General features: G+C 39.5%; 1 protein-coding gene across 3 annotated transcripts in view; it reads left to right on the forward strand.

The window, feature by feature from the left end:
- Nucleotides 1-23,930, forward strand: part of AMBRA1 (autophagy and beclin 1 regulator 1) — a 125,847-nt gene that overhangs the window by 21,591 nt on the left and 80,326 nt on the right. For all 3 annotated transcript variants that reach the window (XM_059474608.1, XM_059474609.1, XM_059474610.1), the window contains 2 exons: nt 10,869-10,955; nt 15,286-15,468. In XM_059474608.1, coding sequence (XP_059330591.1) covers nt 10,869-10,955; nt 15,286-15,468 — 270 coding nt within the window. The remainder of the gene's footprint in view (nt 1-10,868; nt 10,956-15,285; nt 15,469-23,930) is intronic.

A 23,930-nucleotide genomic window follows, 5' to 3' on the forward strand; every position in this document is an offset into this window, starting at 1 on the left:
GCTTCTTTTGTGCAGTTCTGGTTTTTGGTGTAAATGACCAAGACTGATCGGATCTCTGCATGTACTGAGTTCTGGTAACTTTCTCACTGTGCAAAGTGCTGAATGAAAGGGAGTATGTCACTAATATCCTTGCTTTAACAACTAAACAACCAGAACACTTCCTTGTCCCCTGCCATGGATACAGAATTGCCTGGGAAGACAGTTCTGTGACTGACATTTATCATCAAAATCAGAGAGGAGGGTAGTGCTACTCACTTTACTTTTTGGGGGACAGGAACTAAAACAGGAGGGAATTACCTTATATAAAGCTACAAATGTCTCTTATGGTGAAGACAGAACACATACCTAGTGTATTCTGCCTTTTGTTCCGTTCCTTATTTTTCAAAATCTTTGTAGTTGCTATTTTTTTCCTAATTGCTTACAGCAGTTGTGGCTTGCTTATTCAAGTTATTAATATATATTGTGGCAGTGGTGTTGAGCTCACAGAGAAAGGGAGGCTTAAGCAGAAGGGCACACCTGAGCTGTGGAGAAGAGACTGGCTCAGACTGCACATCTGTGGGAATGTGGCCTGTGCTAAATCTAGACATACCCAACATAATTTTCTTGACTCTTTTTGTTCAGACCCATTAGTTGTGGGAACCTTGCTAGCCTTGTGTCCTGCCATTTGTAGTTTGACTCAGTATTTTGTTTAAAGTTATGGTGTGTAGACCTTACTGGTGCTGTGGAAAGAAGGATTTTTCTGACAAGCCTAGTAGGCTCCATGTGCACTCTGATAGTTTTGGAAGAGTTTATGCTGGGCTGCTATCAGACTTGGTAAGAAATAATTCCAAAGATGCTTTGTTACTGTTCTTGAAAATGGTGGTGACAGAGATAAGTAATATCTCAGAAGTTAGTGAGAGTATTGGGGTAAATAGAAATTATAAATTGATTTGCCAGCAGAGAGAAGAGATTTGGGTTTGTGCTTGGGAAGATGTGCTTGAGGAGAGAAAGCCAGAACTGTGTGATATGGGAATGATTTCTGTAAACGTTAGCCAGGACATGTTAGAGTGAACAAAGACCTAATTTGTTGTCTGTTGTGAGCATAAAGTGAAATGATAGTCTGAAGGTGTCATGAGCATTCAAACATGATAATTAGCATTGTTTATGTGTGAGATGTGCAGGCTGTGGACAAACTTGGTGTATATTGTTTGTTTGGCCTTAACAACAACTGGAAAATACAAATTCATTTTATCATGAGACTGTAAACATAGCCTGAACTATAGGAGAAGCTGCCATGGTATCTAAATGGTCAGTTGATGCCTTTGTGAGCTCTGGGTAATTACAGTCACCCTTCCAGCTTTGTGGTTTTTCCCCAGACTAAGCCTACTGTCTCTGTGTGGGCAGGACAGACTCTTTTACTGAAGTTCTAAAAGTTTGGGCTCTTTAGTATGCTGCTAGTTACGTGGAAAAACAAGTGAAAGAAGTGCCTGTTTTCTTGCACAAATATTCCTTCCCCTGCCTTTGCTAGTTTCCTGATTTAAGAATAATGTAAGGTTGCTAGAGCCCTATTCTTCTTCACTGAGAGTAGGTGGGCAAGAAGGATGATGCCTTGTGCTTTCCCTTCTTGCAGTAACTGATGGAGGTCACTCTCTGCTGCTGAGTTTCCCCCGGTGCTCTAGGAGGCTGGACATGTACCTGCAGCCTCCGCCAAACTTGCAGAAAGGCTTAAGCTGCTTTTTTTTTTCTTTTTCTTGGCCTGAATTTAAATATGCAGCAATGACTGTAGCAGACTAAAATAAATTAATTTCCCTGTGTTCCTCTTGTAGCAGCTTAACTTGCAAACTATAAAGGTGTAAAATGCAGGTATAAAATAACTCCTTCTCAAATACCTTCATAATATTTTCCCATGTGAACCACTGCCCTTATTCCACCCCTCTTCTTAGTCCAGGCACAGCAATGAGAAGTTCACCTATAAAAGAAATGGGTAAAGTTTGTTCTTCTGCAATCTCCAGATAATAGAAACATCTTTTCCTACAAATGTCTTTTCTATGGGAACTGTTCTGGAGTTTCACCTGTGCAGTGTGACAGCAAAGAAGCTTACTAAATTTGAATTAAAGTGATATTTTAGTGAGAATAGAAGAGGTATATGCTTCCAAACTGGCTATTATTTTTGCTTCTGTTGACATCTAGAGTTGTGTGGGGTTTGGGGCTTTTTTGGTGATGGTTTTGTGTATGTATGTATGGGATTTTTATTGGGTTGGGGGGGTTTTTTTGTTTTTGTTATTTGGGTGGGTGAGTGTTGATTGTTGTTGTTTTGGGCAGGTTTTTTGGGGGGGTTGTTTGTTTTTTTGAGGAATGCATATTAGAGGACTGTAGACCAAAGATCTTGAATAAACACACATTGCTCAGAAGTTTAAAGACAGCTGACTTCAAACAGATAGCTATTTGAGGATACCATAAAACATATCAGTTCTCAACTTTCCTGCAGAGAGGGAAGAAGTGTGAATAGCTTCCTGCTCTTGAAAGCCATCCTTTGTTAGGGTGTCTGTCTCCTCTGTTGTCTGCACATACTTTCCCTGCAGCCACCTGATCCAGCTGCTGCAGGGTGGCAGCATGTCCAGACAGGCTCACTTGACCAGGTACAATTGCTCCTGTTTCTGTTCTTGTACCTATGTGTCTCGAGTTCATGTGATTGTATTCTGTCTAGGGGATGATGCTCAGCTTATGATTAATGGAGGTCTGTGACGTGCTTAAACTATCTAGAGCTGTGATTTTTAGAGTTTATAGTCTGGCTTCAGATAAGTCACATTAAAACAGTGTCTAAGTTTCAATTTGGTTTTGGTTTTTGCCAAGAAACAAGTTTTGGGGAGGCTCTCAGACCTACTGTTTCAACTTTGCTTGCTCATCTAAAAGCTCTCTGTGGCTTTCTTCACTGTGGGGAAGAGCTGGAGATGTTGGCATTGTAGTGTGCCTTTTTATTATAATACAACCCTGGAATTTTTAGATATGCATTCAGTTTACATGTACTCCATGTGTGCACTCACTCTTCATGCTCTTTAGAAATACTCACAGTGTGGTGTGTCTGGAGACAAAGTGCCCATATCAAATTATTTGCTTCTTATTACAATGAGAATCTGGGCTGGAGAACTTGCAGTAGGGCAGCATTCATCTAATCTGTGGGCCTGGGCCAAGAGGAGAGAGGGAGACCTGTGATTTGACTCATTAATACAACTAAGCAAAAGAACGATGACTCTGGATTTCTCCAGTTGAGCTGTTCTGGTCTGTTGAATAGCTAGCATGCATTTTAAACATTTTCCACATACATATTTAACTGATTGCACCAAATGGCTGTTTGTGTGATGATGTAAGTGACCTCCTCCCTTGCTCTTCTTGAGAGAGCACCTGCTGGAACTGAAGGCTGTAAATAAACAGGGTTCTTTATCTGCCAGGAAACTGACTCATTTTTCTGCTTGAAATGCATTAGTATGAAATCATTCCCGTCTTCCTGAAGTGGGAAGGCTGGACTAAGTGACTGAACTACCCTGGCAGTCATTTGTTGACCTGACTTTCTTTTTTACTCCAGTGTGAACAAGAGCATTTTAAAGGGATCGCTTGATTTGTGATGAGACCTATGTTTTCATAGCATTAGAAAGCTATGGAGATAACAGTATGGCTTCTGCCCCCTCAAGAAAGACACCTCCTCTTCAATTCCCCATGGAGAAACAGGAGTTATATGTAATTATCCCAGAAGCTGATGCAGATCTGTGTGTGTGGGTAAGCAGAGATTTCTGCTGGCCACAGAGTCTGTGGTGTTGGGAACTCCCAGAACAAGGAGAATTTGAAGGAGTCATACAGATGAAGGTAGGCAGAAGAGCCCTCAGAAGAGTAAAGCTGTGTGCAGGCTGAGGGAGTTCAGTGTATTGGCTCTGTTCTGGCTATGCTTTTAAACTTATGATAACTAGAAACCCATACCCTCTAGCTGAATTTCTGGTATAATGGCATGTTGTTAAGTGTCTAGGTGGAAAAATGCCATGTCTGTCTTCAGCTTGGTGCAGGTACCTGCCCCATACTGAGCACTGGTGTGAAACTGCCACTGTAGAGCAAAATAGCATGTGCAGTACCTGAACTGATTTTAATTTCTTTTCCCCTCCTGTCCCTCAAGATTTGCCCCTGCAAAATGAAAGTGCAAGCCCTTTCATTGTTTTTTTCATGTTGGACTTAACTGCCAAAACTGATCAATGCTTCTTGTTGTAGCTGGTCTTGACCCTTCTAATGTCTGTCATGGATGTGTGCTCCCTCTTGCTTGTTGAAATGATGAACTAATCATTACCCAGATGCTGTATGATAAGGACCTCTCCATAATGCTCATTCATATTTTGTTCTGATGCATGGCCTTTTTCAGCAGGTGAAGTAATAGATTAACAGTGCAGCCTTGAGTCTTCATAAAAGAATCTGACATTTTCAGTAAAGTGACTCTCTTTCCCTGTGATGAGCTCTAAAGTTGCTGTGTAGTTCTTGCAGTGCTCATTTCTGCTGTTCAAACTCTTACTGACACTTCCTTGTTTTTCTCTGCACTCCTTCCCATGTTGGCTGAAGACCTTATGTGCTGTCTCTTTTCTGACTGAGAAAACCAGTTTGTTTTCTACAGGATTCTTGCCCAGAATCAGTGAAGGGGAAACAATCACTTTCTGTGATAACTTCTGCCTTGTATCAGATGTACTCCTCTGCACCTCCAGCTGGGAAGGATGTCTTCTCTGTCCCTAGTTGCAGCTTCAGAGTTAACACAAGTTCTTTCCCACAAGCAGGCCAAAGTGTTCTACAAGGCTGTGTTTGGAAGTTATCTCTGATCACATATTGCATCTTTGGTTTCTCTAAATAAAGGAAATTATGTTATAAAGGCTTCTTATTGTATGGAGTAATTAAAAAAAAAAAAAGGTGATGAAAAGGCTGCCTAACAGGGTTTGGATAGAAGGACAGCCACCAACTGTAGTTCCTCACTGATCATGGGTTGTTTGGCACAGATGTGAACAAGGGGATGGAGGAGCTCCCTCCGAAGTGTAAAAGTGACTGTTGAGGTTTTAATGAATAGTGATATTTTCAGGTTATTTATCTCTTGCAGATGGTTAGAACTATCTTAAGAAAAGCTTGATCCTTTTGTTTGACTATATTTTCTCTCTTGGTTGTCTGTTTCTGACCTGTCTTAATCCGGTCTTGATGCCAGGCTAAATATGTCCAACCATAACCACGTGAAAGCTGAAGCAGTCTAGAAATGTTAGCTTAGAGGTATCAGAGCAGATTATGTTAAGAACTTAATTTTAGAACTCATTTTTTCAGGCAATCTTTAGAGCAGCATACTGATTGCTTTTTTATTTTAAGCTTAAATATGAAACTGGTGAAGAGCAATAGTGTTTTTCTGTTCGACAAGGACTACAAAACTTTTATGAAAAATGAAGCTATGGAACAAAATACTTGATGGTTTCTGCTTACATGATTTTCATTTGCTTTTTGAAAGTAGGAAACACAGTACAGATGTCTGAAATATTTTTTTCCTATTCCTCTGAGAAAAGGGACAGAAAGTATATCCAAGCCAATGCATTTGATTGTTTGAGATTTTTATTTAAAATAGTTTTCTAGTGCTCTATCAAGGCTATAATTGATCTCCAGGAGTGAATTTGGTTCGTTAACAGTTAATTGAGCTCAAGGTTTGAGGGAGGGTATTGGTGTTATTGGGCACTGAAGAACATTCAGCTGTTTTCATGCTTTAGCTTTCTTATAATCTTTAGGTTACGCGTCGCCTGGCTCTAAGAGGAAGATGATTGAAGGGAATCTAGTTTTAAACTGTTGCTATTCTTTACCTTCTTATGAGAAACCACAGGAGCACATTCCCAGGGATGAGTACTCAGGGGAACTGAGAACTGACTGTAAGTTGGAGGACTGAAAAAGGGATGTAATATGTAGTGTGATAATTTTCACCTCCAAATGGGCAGTATGCAATATAAAAGTCTTTTCAGGGAAGACATAAAGCCAGGAGAGGAAAATCAGAGGCTGCCAAGAGTCATCAATATACTTTTCCTTCAAAGGATAACTAGGAATTTTCTTTTTAAAGCTCTGCTCGTATCTGAAGACTGGGAGTAGGGGAGGGGTAGGTGTGATTGCTGTCCTTAGAGTGCTTCATTTTACTGGTTTGCCCTGGTTGTTGGTGTAGAGCAGCTTAGGAGGATGGCAGCTGACTGAACACCCCTTTGATTCTAAGGAAACAACCTCAGTGCTGTTTGTTAACACCTCCCTTTTTGGGGAAGAAAACCCTTCCCTCCATGTCTCTTGGAGTAGCATTACTCAGTAACGCTCATGCTGTGACAGCAAATTTGAGATGTGGTGTAGGGCTGCATATCCTTAGAAACTATTACTGAAAAGTGGAATTTGCTGCAGTTAAGTATCTTCTTGAAGCCTGCTGAAATCAGTCCCTCTGTCCCAAAAGGCTTTGGTGGCGATGCTCATCCCCGTGGGGAGAATGGGGGTATAGTCCAGTGGCTGATGTGCTATGAGGAGATTGCTTTATGCTTCTGGCATTCAGCTTCATTCCTGAAAATGATCCCTTTTCTGCTTATAATGTCTTGTATCTGTGAATTCCTTCTCTTTCCCTTGCCTATAGGTGTCCTGTGACTTGAAGTCTGCTTCCTTTACCCCTTGCTAGTGATTGCTGCAGACCTGAGTTAACAGAGCAAGTGCAGAGCAGCAGTTCCAGAGTTGTTGATGTCTGACAGAAAAGGAGCCTGATCTTAATCAGAGAGTTGAGATTTCAATGCTGCTGAACAGACGCAATTTGTATCTTGTAGTAGTTTTAATAAAAAAAAATAAACCCAACAAGAACTACAATCCCTCTCCTTCTAATTTAGCAAGCTGGAACAGAAGCATCTCCTAGGGTGAGCAGAGTTAATTTTCATCATTTGCAGGATTGACTGACAACCTGGAGGTTGATAATGGGCGATTTTTTTTTCCTTGGTAAGCGGGGGAAGAGAGTAGAAATTGCAGTTTCTCTGCTAATTGTACTTTATATGTCATTTGTGACAATTTCATATTGTCTAGACAGAGATAGTGGAGCAATTGCTTCCATAGAACCTAGTGTTAGCCTGTTACATATCTGGATAGCAGAAATGGGGGATGTGGGAGAGGAGGAGGTTGCTTTAAGCTGCAGAAAGGATTCAGGAGTCAAGCATGATCTGCTGAAATGTTTCAAAAGGAGATGCAAGCAATATGCATTTCTGTTCTCTCTTTTCATGCTTCTCTGTTGGAAACTTAAATGTTTAGTGGCTAACAGTTTACAGCAACAGAGCTACTTCTCTTCATCTGTGGATTATGTTTGTCCTCCTTAGCAGAATTGCTCCCAACCTTACATTTACTGTGGTAGTGAATTGGACTATTGGACTACCTTACACTTTGGCTTTACTGAAAATAGTCTGTGTCTCTTTTGGGATTTCGGGTGCCAGAAGCTGAGTGTAACACCAAAGACTTGGCAGATTGCAGCATGACTTACTTTAAGAATCTTTATCTGTACCTTCCTGAGGGACAGTAGGTTACATTACCAGTGACACAGATGAGACACTTTGGTTATTATAGCAGAGTATCTATTATTGAACCCATTTGACAGTACTAAATGCATTTGGATTTGTAACTTTGGGGCTCAAGGGCTAAGTCTAGAATGAGTTGGTTAAAAATGGATTTTATGTGTGCTTAGTACTCTGCCTCAGTACAGGTATTGTTATTCTGTGGAGCATAAAGCAGAGATGGTCTGTCTGGATCTCATGAGCTTGCTTGTTGCCTTGGTTTGGATGTTTTGCCCTTTATGTGTATCTAAATCTCTCTGTTCATTGCTCTGTGATCTGAGAGGGCACGGTTGTAGGATAATTAACTACTAATCAGACTTTAAATCAGCTCTGGCTTTTAGCAGTTACTGTTAACTGAATTAATTATCTTTGTGCACATGATCTGAATGTGGCCCTAGTATGTGGCCTGTGTGCCTCTGTGTGAGGTAGTGCAGGAGCTGGATTTGTTTTTGTCAGCCTTGGAAGGCTCTACTGGAAAGGCCATTTTGACTGAGACCATTCAACTTGGACAGTGCAAGCTTAGAAAGGGTTCTGGGGGATGTATTTATTGGAGTGTTTGTAATCCTCTTCCTTACAACCCAGTAACTACTGGTCTTCCAAGGGAGCCCTTCTGGTGTAGCAGCTTCTGTTGCTGCAGGGATGGAGTTGCAGCCTGTTCAGGGAATGTCACAGGGCTGTTGAAGCCTGGAGGAAGTCTCTTTACCTGGACACTTGGCCATCCTGGGCTCACGGAACTGCTGGTTACTAAGGTAACCTGTACCCATTCTCATCTGAGGTCCCAAGTAACTGCTATAGCAAGACTCTTCAAATATATATTTCAAGGATCTGTTGCAGTGTGGTGGCGAGAATTATAGATTGCTGAAAGTGCTGTTCCCAAGCCAAGCAGAGGGTCTCCTGGCAGACCCACACCAAGTTACAGTGATGTGTGCCCTGCCCCTGCACCCTTGTGGTGTCCTCTGCTTAGTAAGGGTTTTGATTTCTTTCAGCATAGCTGCTAGATGCTTTCTGAAGGTGATCCCTCAAAGTCAATGGTCATCTTAGGCAGTTGCCAGGTTTTTTAAAGGGGAGAAGACAATTATGGGGGGACAATACCAGGAAACTTCTTTCTAATAGTGTTTGCTAGGCTGTGCAGCATGTACTAGTCATCTTCCCTTGTGGCTTTGATTTTACTGTGTCACTTAGTGGGCAGATAGAAAGGAGATGGGATATGTAGTGTGTAGGCATCAAGACTTTTTACAGGGGTGAGTTTGATGATTATTTGTGTGTACATATTATCAAAACACCATAGGCATTGCTCGCATTAGGAGGAAGCTGCTGTTTCTGTTTCAAGTTGTGACCCTGTCAGAATCTGCATGCTCTGGAAGCTCTTTCTCCTTGGTTAAGTCCAATGATCAGGCAGGATGTTCCAGCCTTGACATATCCAAGTTGCTTGCAAAATGCTGGGTTTGGAGCAGCTTAGAAAAGCAGATTTCTCAAAAGCATGTTGATACTGCAGTGGCAGTAACCTGGTCTCAGAGACAGTGGTTTAAAAGGGACCAGCTGCTTGAGTAGGTAGAATATCCCTTCTGCTAATTTTAATCTGTCTGTCTTTCCCCTAGAAGGAATTAAAGCAGTTTATATGTGATGCAACTAATAGGTATACCTGTATACCTCACAGGTATAGGACTTCAGGTATATCTCATAAAGCTGAAACACTGTTCATTCTGGATTGGCTCTTTTTGCACATATGTACTTGGAGCAGAAGGAAGGGTTTGGTAAGACAGAATTAAAGTATAACGACTTTTTGGGTAACCAAGGGATTCATAATATCTGGCAGTATTGAATATTAGAGTTTTTGACTCAATAACCTAGGAACCAGGAGAATTAATCAAACTCAAACTTTGAGAGATTCAGTAACTGTTCTTGAATAAGACAAATGGTTGCCAAACAAATTTGTGCTAGAAAGGACAGGATTTCTTGTCTTATGCATAGTCTCAGTGCTTTGCAGCAAGTTTCTCAAGCTGACACACACCTTTCCAACTGGGAGACTGAAGCAATCTCTCACTGTTTCCTGTATTCTTGATCTATAATGTAAATTGAAGTATTTTTCTTTTAATTGCTGGAAGACAGTAAATATTTTTCTTGAGATACTGATGGGTAGGCTGCTGCTAGGAAAAAAGACATCTCATTTGGAATTCTGCTGTCTTTATGTGGCTAGAAATGGGAGGTTGGGTGTGGATTTTATCTGGTCCTTCTTCCTGCTTCCTGTGTTAATACTTGGATTATTATGAGTGTGGGGCTAAGGATTCAAATCTTTCTCAGCAGCTGTACGTGTGAGTGAGTAGAACAGATGTGGTGTTGGACCTCTTTGATTTTCAAACCACAACAACTTTCATTAAGTTACAGACTAGAAAACAAAATTTAGCAGGAGTTCTGAGGTAGAAAGACTTGAAAGGGAACTCAGCAATCTTATAAACGTGAGAGTTGTTTTTTCCACTTTCTGTACCTGCCCCAAATCATCTCTCTTGTGTTAATCTAATGGCTGCAACAGGCCATGAGTCAGTCTTGAAACAGTGCTGTCCTCTGGTTTATGACAGAAGCTAGACAGAGGTGCATGTAGAAGCCAGGGTGGGGGACATATTCCTGCTATATACTTCTGATTCTGCTGCCTTCATGACTCAGTCTCACTTCTCGTATATTCAGGCTGTCTGGCTGCATTTGCATACATTTATTTCTTGAGTGAATATTTGTTATCTCTCCCTGTGGCTGATTACAGTACAGAGGAAAAGAACACTTTAAATTTTTGCAGTTTTGTAGAAAATCTCTCTTTCAGAGCCTGAGACTAAGATTCAATATCTTACTATGGATAGACAGCAGTGGTGCCCTTAAAGTCCGCATGTTAACATGTGTGTTCTTTGTCCCCTGCTCCCTTGCCCATTCCATGTGTAGCCACCTCTGAGTAGGTAAGAATTTGACAGATGGCCAGTGCAGTGGTAGTGTTTATGGACCTAATATATTGGGGTGGGTTGTCTCCAGAGAAGTGACATCTACATCTTTCTCTTGGAACTTGGAAATGGCTATGGGAGCACTCTTCTTCCTTACCTGAGGTGTTCTTTCTCCTGTGCAGTGAGAATATAAAACTTTGAATACCAAAACCAGGTATGCCATCAGTGAGTGGTTCAGTATGTTGCAGAATTCTCTGCACTAGTGATAGAAATAGTCTTAAGAGGTTTCAGAAAATAGGTCATATATAGGAATGATGTTCCTGAATGGTCTTTGATGTTGTAATTTGTTTTGCCTTTCCAGGAGGTTGCTGGAGTCTTCCCTCATTTCATTATCTCGCTATGATGGAGCAGGATCCCGGGAACATCCAATCTACCCAGATCCAGCCAGGTAAGATCTAAATGCGGTCTAAAGGCATTTAAGTTTTACATGCTAAAGCATAACTTCAGTATAAGTGACTGAAACCTCTGGAAATTGGGCTTATCTCCTTCTTAATGATCTGCCATGGGGAAAGAGCAAAACAAGTGAGCAGATGCTGTTAAGTCTGGGGGGAAGTGAGGAAAACAGGAAGGAATTACTGTTGAAGTAAACACATAAGAATTCATGAAATCGTTTGGGGTGGAGAACACTAGGTGGCAAACAGGTCTAACAGTAAATGAGCTGTATCAATGTATTAAAAATCTCTTTTGAAGAAAAATGAATTAAAAAACAAATAGTCTTGAATGCAGTAAAGGGAATTAGGAGGTAGTGTGAGCAGACAACGTGCTTAGAAGCATGAATTGCATAAATGTATCTGTACAAGAGAGAGCATAGCCAGAAGGCTATGTATACTTAATTAAGAACAAAATACTGACAATTATTTTTGAAAAGTCATGAATCATTGACATTAGGCATAGAAACACCTGTAGTGCTGCTTAATCTTCAAAAGAGGTGGGAGTGTTTCAGAGGACTAGAAAAAGCAAATGTGGCAGTTATCAAAAATGGAAAGAAGTGATCTTTGCAGTTTCTATTTAGTGTATTAATAAAGCAACAGATGGGATAATGTGACCCAAAGACTCTGTCAGAAGAAATGATAGAATCGTGAACAGCAAGTGGCTTTGGAAACTTTCAAAGAATAAATCATGACAAATAGATCTTTAGATGGGTTTAGGAAAGCTATGAATGAGGAAATTCAGTAAGTGTAAGCTATATCTGATTTAGCCTTTTGGGGAACTTCTTGCATAGTTGTGTGAATTGAAGGCTACTAGGATTTATCATAAAGAAGAGTACAGGAATGCCACTGAAAATTAAATCCTGAGTTGCTGAAGGATGTTTGTTGTTTTGTGAGGTTTGGGGTGGGGGAGGGGGTTGTTTTCTTCATCATTAACCCAAAAATGTGCATTTTTGTACAGATAATACTCTTAAGTACAAGTTCTGAAATAAAAGGTTGCAAACTGGCCAGATGGTATAATTGTGTTGGTAAATAACTCCTTGCTAACTGTCTCTGTTGGTAAAGCCTTGTAGAGGTGAAATCTTATATTTGGCTTTTTTTTCCATTTATTGTGAAGAAAGTTGCCTTGTGAAGTTAATTCAAAGGCTTAGAAATGATGTAAACAAAACTGTAGTGAAGTAAAAGTGAGGTGGAGTATGCGGCTTGTGTATAAGATCCTTGGGAAACCAACCTAGGTGACTGCTGAAGGTCTTGGCAACTGCCTGTCAGAAATGCTGTTAGATGTAAAAGCTTCTAAATGGCAGTTGGTTAAATGGCAGGGAAAGGGATTGATTTACCTGGAAGGAGGAGGATTATATTCTACAAATGTTAATTTAAAGCTCTTATTACATTCAGGTTTATTTTTGAATGCCAAAAGCTGCTTTATTGCTGGAAGTGCACCATTCATTGTTCCTGGAATGCCTCGTCCAAAGCAGGCAGATTGATAGAGCAGAAATTTTAAGATCTCGTTCTAGCTCTCTGGGAGCTACCTTTTAAAAAAGAAAAGGAGGGCCTGCCTAGCTGTCTGAATTTTGTTTTCCCCTTTTATAAATGTCTACTGTGATGTAAGAAAATGTAAGTATTTGTAAGAATAAAATGTAAGAAAATGGATCAATGCCTGAATCATTTCCTAGCATAAGGGGTATGGTCAAAGATATTTTTCTTCTTGAAGCTATTTTAGAACTGATGCGGTGCTCTTCATGTGACAGTTCAAGTGGTTTTAGGTTATGGTAGAAGCTATAGTAGCTGGAGTTTATAAAGAGCTTTGGAAGAAAAGTCCCGTTTTGAAACTCTTCTAAGAAGGTTAATTTGTTCTGGTAAATGTCACTGTCCTTTTCAGAGAATGAGATTCATGGAGGCGTGATCAGTACCAGCTAGAAGTTTGAGTGGGATAGGATTAGAGTCTTCCTCCATAAACCTTATTGGTTTGCTGGGCTAGTAGGATATTTTTAACTGTCCCTTTAACTCGTTGGAAATTTGAAAAGTGACTAGAAAGAGTGTTACTGCATTTTGAAGGGTTTTTTTGGTAGCATCATAAGTTCCAAATGTAATCTCTTTGAGAAGCTAAATAACAAGGTGGAGAAGTGAAAGGTGAAATAAACACATCTGTATCTATTAATAAACATCTGTATGTGTCTGTGTGTGTGTTTTAAATATATATTAAATATGTATACCTCCTTAAGACCACACTGTTTCCAATGGAGTCTTTTTTTAAAGAGTACATAAACTACATGATCTGAAAAATTTATTTTTGAGAGCATGTGTATGTGTTAGTTTTGTTTCTGCGTTTACTGTCTGTAATGGTGCTATGTTTGAATAACCTAGGTCAGCAGGGAGGTGGGGAGAATATTTTTTGAAGTTCCCTCAGATTTAGAATGAATATTTTGATGTAGACTGCAGCAGTATTTTTCAGTGGCCTTACTGAACTTCACTAAGGTCAACTTGGCTGTTCTGTCATTCTCCACAGTTTCCATATGTACTGGGCTCAGAAAATAATCTACAGAAGAATTAAATTAGACTGTCATCAAAGAACACCTACAATAATGGGTTTTTTAAATAGAAATACTCAATAAGAATTACATATGCTCCTAGACTCCATATATATATGTATGTATAAAGCATCACAGTGTTTGTTGGATATATGTCTAGAAAACAATCTAAGCAGCTAGAAAGTATTTTATTCCTTACACCTTTCTCTCTGTGTATCAGACTTAAGCTTCTTGTGTTGTCTTTGAGATCTTTTTCACAGTCTATTCAGTGCACACACCGTGTGCTGTTAGGAAGCTGAATGTGACATCTTGTCATCAGTTATGGCCACTCTTTATTGCCTACTCTTTCTTCTAACAGGTATCACCATGTTTTTTCTTCCGGTGTCCTGCAGAATTTTAGAAGACTGCGAAAGTCATTCTTCATATTCTTCTGTAAAATTCTCCCTTTGTGTGATACTAGGGAAAATAAAAGTTTCAGTGGTTACACTGCTGGACTGCTGCGACCACTGTTCATGTTTGCCAGTGTTTGCCTTGTTCCTGTGTTTCTTTTTTTTTATTTTTTCTCTGTACATATTTTGGTGTAGTTTTTTTTTAGGCATGCACAAAGGCTTTGGCTTATGGAAAAGCCCAGAGAAGAGACCAGCACATTTATTAATGTGCATCTGTAATGCCTTGCTTTTTTGTATTTGGCCTATTAAGTCTTATGGGGAGTAGAGAGAAGTAATGTGTTTGTCCAGCAAAGCCTTCTTCTTTATGTAGGCATGAACAGGTTTACCTCATTAAACTGCATAAAAGATTCAGGAGGAATCAAGCTGAGTATGTTGTTCCTCTTACCCTTTTGATGTTTTTTGGCTTAAGTTTTAACACCTCTGAACATGTAATCTGTCTCCTAAACTTGTCCTCCCCCCAAATTAGAATTCAAGTCTAACCAAATAAGGCTAATTAAATGGTAAATCAAGCATCTGAAGTGTCTGGATTTTAACACTGAGTAAGTGTGTCACAGGAAACATGTGTGAGGAGCTGTGGATATACAGGGTGGGAAAAGAGAGTATGTGTTCACTCTCAAGAGAGTAATGCTGGTTTGTGATAGCTGATGCAAACAAATGCTAGGTTATGCATGAGAGAGAATTAAGAGTTAATAACAGAGGAAAGGTTTCCTTTCAGGTGGGATGCAAGGCTTTTAAAGCTCCACTTAGCATATACCTAGTGGATCTGATAAAATTGCTGCTATATAAAATCCCTACCATTTAGATTACAAAGTAGTTAAAGATGTGAAACTTTTTTTCTCCTGATTGATATTCTGTGGTACTCCCTAACTACCATCAAGACAACAGCACTTTCCTTCGGTGTTTATTTGAACAGTGCTGCTGTTTGGCATTGCAGGCAGAGTTCACATTGAGACTGGGCTTGGTTCTTTTAAGGGATGCTTGCTGAGCTTACTAGAGTGAACTGGTAATAAATGAATCAGTGAGCTCCAGAGAGTACTGAGAAGCAAATTTCTCTCTTCTGTGGATGAGCTTTTTGTCTGTAGGTACTGTGTGGTGCTTCTGTTTGCAAAGGGGATCATGTGGAATTGTAGCATATAAAGGGAAAATTACTTTTCCTTGCTTTCTGTATTTAATCCATCTTACAGATAAAATGCAAACAGTCAGCCTTGTGATAGGCTGTTACTGGCCTGGCACTTGGAGTTCAAAAGGAAAAATAGGGCTGGCTGTCATTCTAAATTTATGTAATGAGTATTTGTGTATCTTTTCTTGCTCAGGTTGTCTCCTGCTGCATATTATGCCCAGAGGATGATCCAGTATCTTTCCCGGAGGGACAGTATTCGACAACGCTCTATGCGATATCAGCAAAACCGTCTCCGCTCTTCCTCCTCCTCTGCTTCCACTTCAGAGAACTCAAGCCCATCTGTGGAGGGAAATGATCTGGAATTTGAAGATTTTGAGTAAGTGTGTGTGCTGCCTAGCCCTCTTGCTTGCCACTGTTGTCAGCACAGGTCTGCTTTCTGGTTTCCTACTTGGAAATAAACCATATTGTTTATCAGTCAAAGTCACCTTAGGCTTCTTGTAGGAACAGATTAAGTAATTCAATCAATAATTAGAGCATTGATTGCTAGAAATAGGTCTGGTTATTTCTATTATGAAAATTAAGGATGTTGTAGGGCTACCTTCAACACATTAGGTATCTCAACCACATTTAGAAGACTGGTTAAATAAAGAAAATTAGATTCTTTTTCTCCAGTAGAACAGATGGGGAGCCAAGAGTTTTACTTGAGACAAACCTTGAGACAGAACAAGAGTCACTAAGAGGCTTTGCAAGACTTAGTTCTTTGATCTAAGGCTGTAGGAGACCCACAGACATGTCCCATGTTCTGAGTGGTTCTGCTGACGAACTTTTAAAATTTGTTCTCCAGCATCTGCTTTTGGACTTCTGGTGATACACAGTGTAATTCCAGCAAAAAATTTATTGCAAATTTTTAATAAATGGAAGAGTATAGTAATGTATTCCTTACATGGCATATAGACCAAAAGCACAGGAATTTAGATTAAAATTCATTCTAGCAGCAAAGAGACTATAACTTTTCTAGCCTGTCTTCAGTAATTTCTTTTTAAATATGGGATAATTCCTGAGTAGCCTTAAGTATTTCACTGAATTTTCCCCCATTTGTGTATACTGCAATTAAAACAAAGGATAATTCTGAGCAGGGTTGTAGAAGTAGTCTATTGTTATACTGTAGTATAGTAGGGTGGTGTGTTTGATGGGAGCTGTGAACTCCTCAAAAAAATCTGGGTTGTATGTTGCAGCTGCCAGCAAAGGATGCTGTCAACTTCCCTACTATTTTAATTTGCACATTCACTTGCTGCAGTGACACATAATTGAGATGACATGTTATTAAAGCTCCATGTCCTTTGTTTCAGGATAAAGTCCCTTTCTGAAGGATACTAGTTGCACTAGCTATTCCCAAAAGCAAGATATTAATCCCTTTTAGACTTTCAAGTGGTGGTAGACTATTTTTTTCCTTGAAAGTTGTTCTGTGAAGCTGTCATTTCATGCTCCAGCAATTGAATATTCTGAAGTACAGGGTCAGAGAATGTCTTTCCCTCTCATTGTGGCTTTGTTTGTGTAAAATGTAAATGAGGGCAGATAAACTATTAGGCAGTGACTCTTCTGCGTTTTCTCAAGCATCCTTGTGGTCTGGAAGAGCAGAAATACAGTGGCTGCTGGGCCTGTTTTTGGGAAGTGGGTGTGTTGCAAGCATAGACCTTACTATTTCCATTATTCCATTTTATTTGTCTGGGGTAGCTTGTTCTGCTAGAGAAGTAAAAGATGGTATGTTCTTTGTTCACAGAGCCAGGCAAATGCCTGTAGAGAAGTGTGTTCCCCTGAAGATAATGTTCACACAGTAAGAGCACCCAGTCAGGAAAGCAATTCAATCAGCCATACTGAGGTTGTCTTTCATTTCATACTGAGAAAAAAGTGTTTATTCCTTAAAGTGCAGTGCCTGAATTTGTTGGTTGAATATTTCATATCAAATTGTGGTCTGTGCATTCAAGACCTGCTGCCTTTTTACTTCTCTGCTTCATTATTTCTCTTGGCTGATTAGAGAGGGCTGCTATGCAGGGGTCCTTAGAGCTGGAACTTCTCGTGACTCATTTGATTTCTTCTGCTGAGACTTCACAATTAGATGTCTTACAGAGTTCTTGCTTCTCCTTTGGCTCCTGTATCCCTCCTTCCTTGCTTGTTCACCTGTACAGTCATGTATTACTTCATGGATGATTTTTCTTGCTGTGGTTCAGATGCCCTGACTTCCCTGTGTCTCCAGATTTGATATGGGGAAGGGTGGTGTTGCCGCTGTGTCTGGCTCTCTGCAGCTCATGCTTTTCTCCTGAAATACAGGGAACTTTTTTTTCCATAAAAGCCAGAAAATTGCCTTGGTGCTTTATCTTTCTAATCTGACTAATATAATGGATAAATAATCTCTTTTTGTTTCCCAGAGATAAGGAGAAGGGTGTAAGGGACATTAAACACCAGTGCCTTTTATTGTGCATAGAGTGAATCCTGTGCTTGTGCAGGATGCTTGGGAGACAAGCTTCCTCTGCTTTCATATTTTTTGGGATTCAGAGATTTTTTCTCTTCAAAAATTCATTTTGTCTTTTTTTTCAGTTTTCTTTACCTAATGGCCTAGTAAGGAAAGAACTGGGCCTATGTACTGTTTATGTGTTTATGGCCTCTAAATTTAAGTTAAAGCCTCTCCTGCATCTCAGTCAAGGATGAATTCATTCATAAATACATTTAGTTTGTGATGACAATAGAAGTAGTGTTGGTATAAGAATCTGAAGTAGTGTTTTGTATAAGTGTTAGTAGTATCCTTCTTTTACACCAGCTTTTATGGACAGTAGAGGAGGGAGACACACTATACCTGCCTGTGTTTTTCAGTCTAAGAAGATGTTCTTTCTCTATATGTGCTCCCTTTGTTTAACCTGTCACTGTTGTCATCTTACTGCTTATTGAATGCAACTGTCAACTGTAAACTTAGTCATGTCTACATAAAAGCATTTAATACAGTTTGTAATATATATACAGATTGTAATATTAGGTTATTGCCAGATAGATTGATATGAGTGGGTTTTAAGGTTAGCTTTAGTAGAATCCTAAGCTAAAATGAAAAGACTTCCTGAGTTGTGGAATAAGAATCTCTGAATGAAGAATGACATAATTTTAGTCTTCCAGCATAACTGGTAAAAATAGATTCTTTATAGACAAATTATACATGTTGAACTTTCTAATTTCAAGTTCTTATTTGAATATCTCATGTTTGCATCACATAGTAAATTGATATTTTTAAAGCTAAACAATTTTGACTTTTTCAAGAATTTTGATGTGGTCTCTTCTATAGATTTCCTTTAGTCTAGAACAGCTCTCTGATGTTGAAGCCTGTGGGTAATGATTCTAGGACTCCTTAGATAGTGCAATCTCTGTTATTTCATTTGTAATTCTGAATTTGTCACCATAATAAGAATGTGGAGGTGTTTCTGGAGGTGAATTTTGGCCATCTATGTCCCTTTTTGTCTGAAATAACTATGGGAGCAAATACAGAAGTACAGGTTTGTTTCATCTGTCAGACTGAAAAGCAGATATAGGACAGTGTACCAGCTCTTAAAGCCTGAGTCAAACCCTTCACTGCAGTTCAAAAAAGGCTTTCAAGCTAAGGCTACAGGTGTGACTGTGGCTGACTCCTCTGTCTATTTTTGAGTGAGGGCTGCCTGACAGAATATAGATAAGGAGGAGCTTGGAGATAACACTATTTTCATGTCTCCAACTTTTCCCTATTCTGTTTTATCCTTTCTCCTTCCCTGTAGGAGGGTTTGTGCTGGCATGGATGCACTCAGTTGTGCCATTCTCACAGGCTAGGAAGGTCTTTTTTGTGTCTCTATAACAAGATGGGCTTAACCTCACAGGCCTGAAGTCTTGTTTTAGTGCTTCATCTGTTTAATTTCTTTTGAGACACCGTGAGCATCGAGACAGAAAATATGAGAACTGTTGGCACTGTTTTACTGGCCCTAATGGACCTTCTAGTTTTATTGGAAGCAGGCTCTTGCTTTGTAAAGATGATTAATCACTTAGGAAAAGCTTACAAGATTGAGAGTGATGTTATTTGGCTTTGTCACCTTAAAATCCTTTTGTTTAAGGTAAGTTCTGGACCAAAAGTTGGGGTTTCTCAGATGGGCATCTTGCAAGGGTCTCCTCATGAGTGCATGAGATACATGAGTATCCATCATACTTGCCTCCTGCCATTTTTGGTTGATTTATTGACACTGTCTTGGCAAGAACTGCCAAATCTAAGTTCTTCCAACAGCCTCTTGTCTCGAAGAGACGACCTGCCAGCCAACTGCCACTGTATTGAAGCTGCAAGTCTTACTTCCAGTGTCTTGTATGCAATTTTCATTCATTTTGGAGAATAGTATTGTAGATTCTTTTTGACCTCTTATAGGTGAAATGTTTGGTTTGGGAATCCAGTTTTTGTCATAGTTAGTGCTCCACTTCCAGCTGGCATTCTGGTTTAACTTTCTGTGTTAAGAAGAAAAGTGCATGTCTGATTAGATATTTTTGTGTGAGATATCCAGGCAATCACTCTTCTTTTGGAAACTCTTCATTTAAAGTATATTTTGTTGTTAGCTTCTTTAGGAACCTTAACTGGGACACTGATACTTAACAATACTAATTAGTAACTGTCTGGATGCAATCATGTCTGAACTAACATAAAGCACTGTGAGAGAAAAGGGAAGACAATGGCTGTGGCAATGTGGTTACTCAGTAGTGTGTATTTGGGTAAAAGGTTTGGGTTTGGATTCTGTTTATTGATCATCTAGTGGAATGGTAGAAGTGGGTTTAGAGCAGGGATTTGTGTGTCATGGTGAGAATAAGCATGTGGTTTGCTTGATGGTTGACACAGAAAGATTTTGGTAAGTTTGAGTGAAGGGAGAGGTTGGAGATTGCCAGTTACTGAAATTACTTCTTCCTTACCCTTGTGACAGAAGTCCATGCGTGTGTTTAAGTCCAGTCTCTGCCTTTTTAGTCTGATTGTATATCATTGTTTGCTAGAGACACAGTGCAATGGGAGTACTAACCTGCAGCAGTGCAATCAATTCACTGTGCACCTTCTGGCTTCCCTTAGCACACCATCTACTAAGAGCACATGGGTAGAGCTTGGACTCTTTTTGTAAAGTCTCGATCTTTACTGCCCTCCTTTACAGCTGTCCACTGTGCACTCATTTATTTCTGAGTGGTTTTTTTCCTATCTGGCAACCTTCATTTTCTGCAAAAGAAACTTCTTCAAATAGTAGCCAGGTTTTCTTGTCAAGAGAGAGGAGAGATTGGAACAATTAAAGCTTTTTTGTGACACTTTAAATAAGTATAGAGCTTTTGATCTACAGCTCCAGTATACTGAGACAAGCTCTGTCATTATGGAGAGAGAAGCATGAGGAATCCCAGAGGTAAAGAAGGAGGTTTACTTTGTTGGGGGTCTGTAGGTTGATGGTATGCCAAGTGTTAAGCTCTCATAGGACATAGTGAAGGTGGATAAGAGAGATGACTTGATCAGTGGTGTGCTTTTGTTCTAGAAATAGTGATATCATTTCCAAACTACAAGACTTCTAAAAGCAATTAGGGTGGGTTTTTTCATTTTTCTCCTTGCCATCCTGATGTTTACATCTGCAGTTAAAAAGACACATATAGGAGATGTGAGAATCTTAATAGGCTCTTCATGTCATTCAAGTGCTGATGGAAATGGATTTTTAGGGTCCATGACAGGTCATTATACTGCAGAAAATGTAGCATTTTTTCCTGGAAGTCGTAGATGAGACAGTTTATCTTTCTTGAGCATCTACAAATAATGTTCTTGCTAGCAATTTGCTATTTGAGTTCACATAAAGCAGGATCGCTATTTGTTTCTTTCTTCCCAGAGCTCCTTTATCTATTTTTGTGGTTTTTTCATCTGCCTTTGTTTCTTGCCTCACATGGCACTGCATCATTGTTTGTGATGAAGATGAGCCTTTACAAAACTGGCTTTCAAAGCAGAAGCAAATATGTGTAACTTGGTGGTCACTTTCTGGGTTTTTTTCTTCTCTGCTAGAGGATTCTGCAGCAGTTACCACTGGGTTGTTTCTTCCAGATACACAGCAACTTATGTTAACTATATTCATAATCTTAAACACAATTTCAGGCAAGACAGTTACAGGTGCTGGTTGAATGGGAGTAATACTGAACCTACTCTGAACTTAATTTTTCAAGGATTAGTTAGAGTGTTAGCTTGTCTTGTGATCTACTCATAGTAGCCTGCAGCTTCACTTTCCCTATTCTTTTAATCTTTTATCTTTTGTACCCTTATCTTGTTCATAATGTCTAGTAATGTTGCATCGATGCAGTGAACAGGCAATAACTGTTTCCTTGCAGCAGTACTGCAGGATTTTGCTAATCTCTCCAGCATAATGTTGCTTTACCATTAAGTCACATCCCAGCAAGGCAAGTGTTTTCATATCAGGGTGGTGAAAGAATGTGTGCCTTTAGAAAGATGGCAGTTGCCAGAAAAGTGCCCGTCATACTCCATACTGTTGGTTGCCTGAGTCCATAGAAACAATTCAATGTCAAGATGGTAATTCTGAGTTTTTCTAACAAATCTAAACTCTGTCCATTGTTTTCCTTTTGCTTTTATTTTGTGTCTGTGCAACTCAGAAATCAAACTAGGTCACCTAGTAGGTGAAGTCCACTGTTAATGAGAGTAATTAGGAAGCAAGCTGTTACTGATTTGTTGCTGGCCATGCAAGCAGGTGGTGGTCTGCATTCTTGAAGCCCATAGGTCTAACAGATTAGTGTTGCTTGTGAAGTTATGGTTTCAATTCTGTTTCCTTTGCAAGCATAACAGTGCAATGTATTTTTTTAAAAAGAGACAAAAGTTGATGCCTCTCTAGCTTTGTCTGGCTGCTGATGTTTCTGCTTTCTAATGATTCACTGTAGCTATGAAGTGTATCAGTCTTATTCTAAAACAGCATTATCAGTTTGTGAGCCCACCACACAGTGAGCTGATTAAAATAGAAATAACTGGATCATGTGCCTAGAAAAGAGTGAGTGCTTCATTCTAGTTAGAAATTAGTCTTTCTCTGAAGCATTTAATCCTTGGCATTTTACAGGCTAGTACTGCTATTTCTCTTGACCTCTCATATGTGATACTTTTCTGAAACACTTGATCTTCTGAAGTGCCATTTTTTAATCTTGTAAATACATTTTCCCCTGAGCAGTGCTTTGAGTGGTAATCAAGACTGGGGGGTTTGTTTCTCTTCGGTCAGCAAAGCCATCAGTAACTCAATAGTCTGCTATTTTATAGGAAGTTTTAGTTGATAAATAGATACACATTTTCTCTGCTGGTCCTTTCCAAAAGCTCCTAGTGAGAGATTGGCATTTCAGCCTTCAGAAGAATGCAGAATGATGGAAAGGCTTGAGTGACTTGTCTAACTTCTTTATCAATTACTGTGTTAAAAATTTATTCTAGTTCCTGTCTCTCCAGCTGGCCACTGTCACTCTTGGTAGTTTCCCTACTATTTTTATTTTTCAGTTGGTTTTGGCTTCCAGTCTTGCACTTGGGACCTCACTCCACAACCATACATTTAGTGCCAGGAATGTATTTTTGTGTAACAAATGCGCATTTTTCTTGTTTTTCTTGTTTCTTGTTGTTTCCCTCAGTTCTGCCTCAAGTACTTCTTCAGTAATGACTGTGTGCTTCAGAGATGGGTTTATAAATGTATAACTTTTTTTTACCAGATTATGTGTGTTCTTTTAGATATACTTTAAAAAAACTGTACAGCAGTCATTTAAATCTGTGGATGTCAATATTTGTACCCTTTTTGATAGAACCTATGCTCCTGGCTTCCTTCTTTGTATCTACTTATGGAAATAACTCTCCTCTTAGATAAGTTAGTTGTCTTTAATGTTTCACTTTTAACATAACCTGGTTTTAGGTGAGATACATTTGTCCAAGGAGCCAGAAGTAGGGTGATCCCCTTTTCCTGGTTTGAGTTTGTAACTTCTCCAAGCCTTGAGGATTTTGAGTAAAGTAGCATATACTGTATGGAACCTTAATTTTTGAATAAGACACTAGTCTAACTCATCCAGGAGATACTATTTTAGCTACTATGCCCCTATGCAGAATTGCAACCATCTTGCAGTGTGGCTTTTCCTTTTGTCTACTAGGATGCCTGTTGCTCACAAAAACATTCAGAATGACAATGTTTTATATTGGTGTTTACCTCTCTATTTTGAGAGGCTTATTTACTGGAAGTGCTCCCATTTTTCTCTAAATTGATTTCTGTTAGGTGCTCAGGATCTTGCAGGATCAGATGGATTAAAGTGTTAATATCTGGTATTTGCTGCTTCTCTGAGTGGTGAAGTTAGTAGTTAACTTTCTGTCATAGTGTTCCCAACACTGTATGTTACCTTACCCATCAGGACGGTGCTGGAAAGTAATCAACATGTTCTTAGAACCACCAGCAAAAGTCATGTTCTCTTCCTCATCTTTTTTCCTACTTCTGTACCCTTTCTAAAACACAGTACACGCTTTGTCTTGGAGTGCTATGTAACTCTAGAAGAGTACACTCTTCTAAAGATATATGTCATGTGTTTTCATCCAAATCAGCAGTGAATCCTGTGAAGTGTGTTGCAAGATTTCAGGATCTGCTTCTGCTTTAGTATGGCCATTTTAATATGACATCTTCCAGGAACCCACTTTAGAGGACTTGCAGTGAGACCTGACCAACCAGTAAAGCCAAATGAGTTTGCAGTGTCTGGTAACCTCCTCTGAGCTCTTGATATGACCTTTGGGCTGCTCCTGCCCTCTGTCCTATCTCCTCTGAAGTA

Source organism: Ammospiza nelsoni, chromosome 6 (genome assembly GCF_027579445.1).
Source record: "Ammospiza nelsoni isolate bAmmNel1 chromosome 6, bAmmNel1.pri, whole genome shotgun sequence".
Classification (NCBI taxonomy): domain Eukaryota; kingdom Metazoa; phylum Chordata; class Aves; order Passeriformes; family Passerellidae; genus Ammospiza; species Ammospiza nelsoni.